The following is a 7,876-nucleotide window of genomic DNA, read 5'->3' as shown; positions in this document are numbered from 1 at the left end:
CATTAGATGCCACAGGGGTCCCTGAACCATCATTTACCCACCCTCCCGCTGCTGCTGGCTGGAGGTTACACCCAGCCCTCTTCATCCTCTTCTTCATGCTCAGGAATCAACAAGAGCTCCGACAGAAAAGAAGAAAACCGTTGACTAACCCTCTGCAGGAGAGAAGAGATGTTGCGTTCACGGACACGACTCGACTGAAATGAGAAAACGCGCAAAAAGGATAAACAATCGGATACAATCATCTGAAACCACCGAGGAACTTTATTCTATCAACATTTGTTTCCCAGCTAACAACACGTGTCTTCACAGGATGTACTGGTCACTTTTCTCCAGTTTAAATTTACTTGTAAGTATTTGTCTTTTTAAAAATTATTCAGATTAGTGTTTTTTAACCGCCTTCATCTTTTTAACCTGAAAAAAATTACGTTTTTTTTCGTCTTTACAGAGTGAGGTAGGCTGTTTTTGTTAGAACTAATCTGGTTTGTTTAACATGAACGTGTATATATATATATATATATATATATATATATATATATATATATATATATATATATATATTCATGGTTTATCTGTTCACCAAGACAAACGAGGCTTTCTTAAACGCAGGTGTTCTCGTAAGCTTTAGGTTTAGTGTCTAAACTCGCACATCGTTTGTGTTTCAGGTTTGTTTTCGCAGCTTCTTAGCAGGTAAGTCATTTTCTCAAAAACTAACACTTCCACGGTTCATCTAAAGTTTTCTCCTAACCCCTCCAGCAAAGTCAACAGAAAAGATTTTCTAACTAAAAGAAGGCAACAATAATTATTTGTCCTTGTTATTTTGCATTCAAATTTTTGTACAAATTTTTGTACATTCAATATTATGTGTAATTGTCATTTGTTTTATCGTGGTATTTATTTACTCAGTATTTTCGGCCACTGCTCACTTTGTTAAGTACATCTGCACAATAGGTTATTCTACAATAGCTAAAAATAGATTGTGGTGGAAAGGTGCAATGCGTTGTGGGATGTAGCCCTAGACAAGCTAACTGTATGTTGGGTGCCTATGGGTCTGAGTCGCTCAGCTCTTCACAAAATTGTATTTTCGTCTCCTAAATATGTTCAAACGTGAAAGGAAAAGGACCTCTGTTAGAGGAGGTGCTAACCGGACTCTAGATCCGATGTTGGAATGAAAATTGTTTTTTTTTATCCTTTTTATCCTTTTAGCAGGTATTGTGCAGAAAAGTAGCCTGGCCTGCCAGACTCCTCTGTTTAATTCTGCACAGAGAAAGGGTCTGGGAACTCTCCTATTCAAATAACCCCACCCCGTGAGAATTCTAACCAAGCCAATAATTTTGACTACAGCTAAAAATCTACAGCGTCGCAGACGTCATACACAGCGACGCTGTTCGTCATAAACAACTAAGACAGTGGTGGAGGTTGCTGCGGCTCTTTCCTCTGTTCTAATTGACTTGAATGTCTTTAAGTAGAAGCCTTAAAAGCATTTCTACTTAAAAAAAAAAAAGATCTTTGCTCCGTTGCCAGACGCCTTATTTTTTTTACTACAGCTAAAAGCCCACAACGTCGTGCGGTACAGTCTGCATTTCCATCTTTTTTCTGATTGGTTATTTTTGAGCTGCCTAGTCTCACCCCTCAAGTACCTCTCTGCTCGTGAGTTCCCAGACTCTTTCTCTGTGCACAATTAAACAGAGGACGAGTCTGGCAGGCCAGGCTAGCAGAAAAGAGCATGTCAGTTCTGTCCTGACCTGAGCTGAGACTCTGCTCTGCCAGTCTTCTGTGTGTATCTTCACGGATGCTGTACCCTTGCACTCAAAGGCTCTCCTATTCTTTGTATTGGACGAGGGGGATCCAGCATGCAGCACCAGTTAGCGTAGGTCTATGGTAGAGACTGCTGTGCCCAAAAGTAACAGGAAATACGTCACAAGACGATTCATTAGTGTAAAAAGTGTAAGTAACATTTTTAAACTACACTTAAATGCAGATTATGCACATCACTTGTAGTCTGCATGATGTATAGATCGTTTAGTTTAATTTTCATGTTTTTTTTTTACATATATTTTGTGATTCCTATGTTCTTCTTCCTGTGAGACTGGTAGGACGGCACCCTAGCGCCCCCTATGGATGAGCCGCCACTGTATCTGGATACAGAAACAAGCCAGGCTAAAGATAAAGCGGTGACAGTATTTATGTGGAAGAGTGGATTTTCACAGTGTGGAGCAGATCAAAGGGTGCACATATATTTGTTCCATACATTTTGCTGTTCGGAAAGGTTCTATGTTTGAGAATTACGAGTTGATACTAGCAGCGCTCAGATGTAGAGTTATCCATGAGGCAGTGTTGTAAACGAAGGGTCCAGCTGCACGTCTCAACCAAACAGCATCCAAATGTGTGCGAATATGCTTTTGATAAGAGGTGGGTGGTATGTAAACGGTAGTGACACAAATAATTACAGAAGAGTGAAAAAAATAACTTAGAGAAAAGGTTACTTGAGCGCTGTGATTAATGAGTAACTGTTTGAGGACAAACTTTTGAATTTTGTTTCTGTTGGGTTGTTTATATTGACGTCCAAGCACTCTGTCTGTGGTCTTTCAGTTGACAAATGTTTTTTTTTTTAGCATTAGCACCCATCAGCACTTGTGCCGTGGTGTCCACTGTTTATGAGGAGCATTCGACAACTGCCAAGGTGGTCTAAAGTGCTGAACAGAGCTCAAAATTTAAACAGTCAAAACAAAAGAAGAACAGAGTGAAAACATTAAAGGAATGTTTTGCAGTTTTGGCTTGCTTTTATCACCCCCTCGTGTCTGTTAGTCAAAGCAAAAGCGAAACTTATCTCCTCGTTGTGTGTTCGTCTTTTTAAAATCTTAATCTAAAGGCTGAAATGTCTTCTCAGCTAGCTGTGGCCATGGTATAAAACATGCAGGAATCGTGCAGGAAGCAGACTGCAGTGCCCGGCACATCGGCTCCATTTTTGAAGTCCAACAGGGACCTGCCCAGCAAGTCTGAAGTTGCAAGTGCAACCCTGCAATGGCTTAAAGACGTACACCAGGATTTAAAAACTGGTCCGTTAATGCACCAGAAGCCAGTGCAAAGTCACCAGGACAGGCTTTATGTGGTTTCTTTCCCTGGTAAAAACTTTCTGCAGAGTTTTGGACAAGCCTCTTGATTGACACTGATTTACTCCAGCATACTACACATTGCATTAATCCAGTCTTGATATAATTGAAGCACGGATAACCACTGAATATTGTTGTTGACCAAGTCCACCCCTTTATGACCAGTGAACCCATTTTTCTGATGGCTACTTCCATCAGGATAACACACCATGTAACAAAGCTCAGATCATCTAACTGCTTTCTTGAATTCAACAAGAACTTCCCTGGACTCTAATAGTCTCTGCCTCCACTGCCTGGTTTTAAATCTCTTTTGAAAACCTATCTTTATGATTTGGCTTTTAACTCAGCATGCATCTTTTTAATGTTAGTTCTTAAGTTTTAGTCTTTGTGCATTTTATGTTGTGTGTTTTTGATGTTTTTGATTTCTGTGAAACACTTTGGTCGGTTTTATATTGTTGTAAGGTGCAATACAAATAAAGTAGCCTTGCCTTGCCTTGATCTCAATATAGAATGGTAGATTCACATATTGGACGTGGAGCAGCATCAGCTGAACGATGCTGTCGTGTCGATATGGAGCAAAGTCTCAGAGTAACGTTTCCTGTAGTCATGAGGAATCGGAGCAGTTCTGAAAGTAAAAAGGGTCTAAACCCAGCAAGTTGTACTTAATGAAGTGGCCAGTTTGTGATTTATTTCTTTCTTAATCTTGAAGCTTTTACATCTTCATTTTAAAAAATTATTTTTTCAATATTTTTGTTTTTCAGGTAAAACAATTTAAAGGGGCTGTATCATGCTATTTTACACCTTCTGCAGCAACAATAGGCACAACAAATGATAAAATATTACTGCTAGCATTATTGAGATTTCAATTTAAAAAGTTATTTTCATGTCCCTTTCCTTCACCCTGGCAAAATACATTTGGATTTGAAGGAATCGCGCCTCCACCTTTGTGAATTTCTCTATAGTATTTGGCTGAAGACTCATGCTTGATTCACACTTGCTGTAGATTCATGCCGGCATGTCCCACACAGTGATTTTTTTTAGGTTTAGGGTTAGGATTTGGGTTGTACTCACCACTCTGGCTTATCCATCGGGTGGTTTAACGTTAGAATGGCGCCGGTTTGAAAAAGTTATCTGTCTGAAAACCCTCTCAAGCAGTCTGCCTCTCAGTTTTTGAGAGCTCTTGAAGATAAAATCTAACAATTTCTGCTGATTAAACTCATTTTCTAGGAAGCTGGACAGGGATCCTGTACCTCTTGCTGTCAAAAATAATTATTTGATTCTAGGCATTATTTAAATTGCAGACTAGATAATAAAGAAATCACTTCTCCATAACTGTGGCGATTAAACTCCCTGCTAGCTACAAGGAGAGAGTGTGTGTTAGTGTTTACAGTCCAGGGAAGCTCCCTGGATGGGCAAGAGCTGGCATGATGGCACAACAATGCCCCATCCAGCTATTTGCAATGGCTTAGCAGAGCAGAGGGAAAGCATATGCATGAAGCAAAAAAAAAATTGCTTTGGGGTGTTTTTTATGAGAACTTAACAAAATAACATGGTCAAAACCAACAAAAATTAGATTTTACATAATCTAGTTCCTTTAAGCTAATCTTATATCTCAGTAGTTTCACTCAAAACAATAACATTAGTCATAAAATGTATTTTAAGGTGTCATCCAAACTGCACAGATTAAGCTTTTTTAATTTTTATTTGTTGGCTTGCAAGCTCAGCACTGAACACAGAAAGACGCCATTATTGCTCATTAAAATGACTAAAAGGATTAAAATGTTACACAGACTCACACAAGCAGATCCATTTTTACTAGATTTTACACTGAGGAACATTTCTATATTAGAATGAGCGCTTGAGATGGAATGTTTAGCTTTAATTAAGGTGTTTCTTACAGATGTTTTTAATGTTGACAGTATTTGTGGCTTGTTTCTACTATTTACTTGTCCCTTTAATACATGTTTGAAATGTGTGCATTAAAAGAGTGAGTTGATTTTTCTGGCTCTTTGCAACAGATGAACTGAAAACCGTAATGCTTATGATGTTGGCTAGCATAAACTCCCATGGTATAATTCAGTTATTTATTCATTAACAACAAGGTCATTCATTTTTAAAACAGTTTTTCCTTCTACAAGAATTCAAAAGGCTGTGCAGTTTGATTGTTTTCAGTCCCCATAATTACATTTGAGAAAATCTGAATCGGTTCAGAATTCAGTCAAAGATGTGAATTTCTCCAGTTTTGTCCGTCAGGGATTTGTTTGTCTATCCTCTTTGACAGCTTATACTGTGGAAGCCAGATCGGAGGCATATGAGGAGTCTTACTATGAGTACGTTCCTGATCTCCTCCAATGGAAGGCCTCGGAGGAGCTGTGTAAGCAGCGCTCTGGCGCCTTAGCCACTGTCTCCAACCCAACAGAGAACCAAGGACTAGCCAGCTTTCTAAAATCCCTGAACATCTCTCAGCCTGTGTGGGTTGCCAGGGAAATCTTGAAACCTCTGACAAGTAAGTCCAGTACTCCATTAGTTGTAACTTCTATTTACATACAAGGGGTCTTTTTTTTTTACTACATACCGGTCTCAGTAGTTGTCTATTTCTTAAGCCCACATATTTAGCCTAATCTGGTTCAGTTATCACATTTCCCTGTTCTTTACAGCACTAACATAACTCCAAGAGTTTAATTTTATTTCCTTATTTGTTCCAAAAGTTAACTAAGCTTTCCACTTTCTTTGCCCTTTCTAAGGTGAAACTAAAGGTTCCTCCAAGTCCTTGATTCTGGAGTTCTCTGGACACTCTAACAGGAAGTATGCACGCCTTCGGCACAAGTTCACCTCCATGGACTCTGTGACCGTTTGCACCCAGCTATACTTTCCTCCAAAATGCTCTGGAATTTCCACCATCTTCTCCTATTCTATCCCATCCTACATTAACGAGTTCCAGCTCAGAGCAAACCTGGAGCGGGGCAAGCCTGTTCGTTTGGCTCTACTGATCCACGGCAATCACGGGTCTTATGTGGAGGCCTTCAAACATGATGAGTCCTGGCACTCAGTTTGTGTCTCTTGGAGTCAGGATGGTGGACACTGGGCCCTTTATGCAAATGGTGATCAGGTCTTTGTTGGTGAAGGCCTAAACAGTAATGACAGCATTGGCCCTGATGGCCTTTTCATCATCGGTCAGGAGCAGGACTCGTTTGGAGGCTCGTTTAAGTCAGCCGAGTCTCTCTGCGGAAGCATCACAGAGCTGCACATTTGGAATCGGGTGCTGAACTTCAGTGAGATACGCACCATGGAAAAGCAGTGCTCACCCTTCTCTTCTGGGCTGGTGTTCAAGTGGAGCGAAGCAGCCATGGACATAGAGACCTCCCTTACAAATCTGTGGAGAGACAGCCCGTGTCAAGGTACATTAGCTGAGATGTAAGCTGTGGATGGCAGGAAAAGCTGAAGGTTCAGCTAAAATTAAAATCAGAGCTTATTTATTCTTCTGGGTGCCCCCCCCCCCCACCCACCCACCCACCTAAAAGACAGAAGAAGCACCAATCAGGTTACATGGTCCAGTGGTTTAGCCCAACCTTACTCTGGATTATGTGGGGTTGCTATGCAGTAAAACAATCAAACAGACCCCATTTAAAACAGTTTTTCACTATACACTCTTTAGGAACATGCCAAGATCTGAGCTGGCCTGTCCTGTTGTAGTAAACCCCACCCATCTGGCAAGTTACTTCGTCTGAGAAATGGAATGAGCACATTAGTGGTGTTACTCCTCTGTTTCTGCCCCACATTCATGTGACATTTATACAACTATAACTATGTTATATTCAATCACATATAGAGCAAGAGCTTTTGATGAATAGTATTAAGCTGTTCTACTAAAATGAATTTTTACATTTTTTAAATTCTAACCTGCTTAATTTAGGTTTAAATAATAAAGTATGAGCACGGTGAACAGTAGATGTGAGTTTGGGAAGTTTTAGTTAAATAACCAACCTGTGGATCAGCCATAAACCGAATGAGACTTAATATTGAACCCATGATTGTTTTTAAGAAATGGTGACATGTTTTATTAAGCTAACATACACACACTTTCAAACTTGCTTGTTACTTGCCGCCTGCCCTCCAGTTTAAAGAATCTGCAGAAACCAAGTTGTAACTGGGAAACATCAGGGCTCCTAAAGGTTCTTGTAAATGTTTTGTGACTCACATCACCAAGTCCCACCCTTCAAAACTGACTTCTCCCTCTCTGACATCATGGTCCCCAGTGAGAGTCCAGCTACCTCACGCCCTCTACTTAATCTGAACGTGCAGAATGCCTCTCTCTCTCTCTCTCTCTCTCTCTCTCTCTCTCTCTCTCTCTCTCTCTCTCTCTCTCTCTCTCTCTCTCTCTCTCTCTCTCTCGCTCTCTCTCGCTCTCTCTCTCTCTCTCTCTCTCGCTCTCTCTCGCTCTCTCTCTCTCTCTCTCTCTCTCTCTCTCTCTCTCTCTCTCTCCTCTCTTTTTAGTGACCAAGGGTTGCAGATGTTTCAATATTTTTTTTTGTATTTCACAATAAATGTTATATAACTGCAAGACTGGTTATTGCTGCAGTTATGACTTGTCTTCATGTAGCAGTTAAACAATATCACTTAAATCCATGTAGCCCCGTCCCCACAGCAAAGACAAATGTGCCTGTTATTTATGGAAATTTTGTTGTAAAGTGAAAAAATGACTTAAATTAGACACACTAGATATGGTCAACTGAAGCCCAATTTTCATGGTCTAGGCTAAATAAGGG

General features: G+C 40.2%; 1 protein-coding gene across 1 annotated transcript in view; it reads left to right on the top strand.

The window, feature by feature from the left end:
- Positions 1-88: 88 nt before the first annotated feature.
- Positions 89-7,876, top strand: part of LOC107392622 (adhesion G protein-coupled receptor D2) — a 144,945-nt gene continuing 137,157 nt past the window's right edge. The window contains exons 1-4 of the mRNA XM_054752261.2: positions 89-346; positions 663-687; positions 5,392-5,616; positions 5,855-6,508. Coding sequence (XP_054608236.2) covers positions 200-346; positions 663-687; positions 5,392-5,616; positions 5,855-6,508 — 1,051 coding nt within the window. The 5' untranslated portion in view covers positions 89-199. The remainder of the gene's footprint in view (positions 347-662; positions 688-5,391; positions 5,617-5,854; positions 6,509-7,876) is intronic.

This window comes from Nothobranchius furzeri, chromosome 8, assembly GCF_043380555.1.
Source record: "Nothobranchius furzeri strain GRZ-AD chromosome 8, NfurGRZ-RIMD1, whole genome shotgun sequence".
Taxonomy (NCBI): domain Eukaryota; kingdom Metazoa; phylum Chordata; class Actinopteri; order Cyprinodontiformes; family Nothobranchiidae; genus Nothobranchius; species Nothobranchius furzeri.
This window is presented reverse-complemented; position numbering and strand designations above follow the sequence as displayed.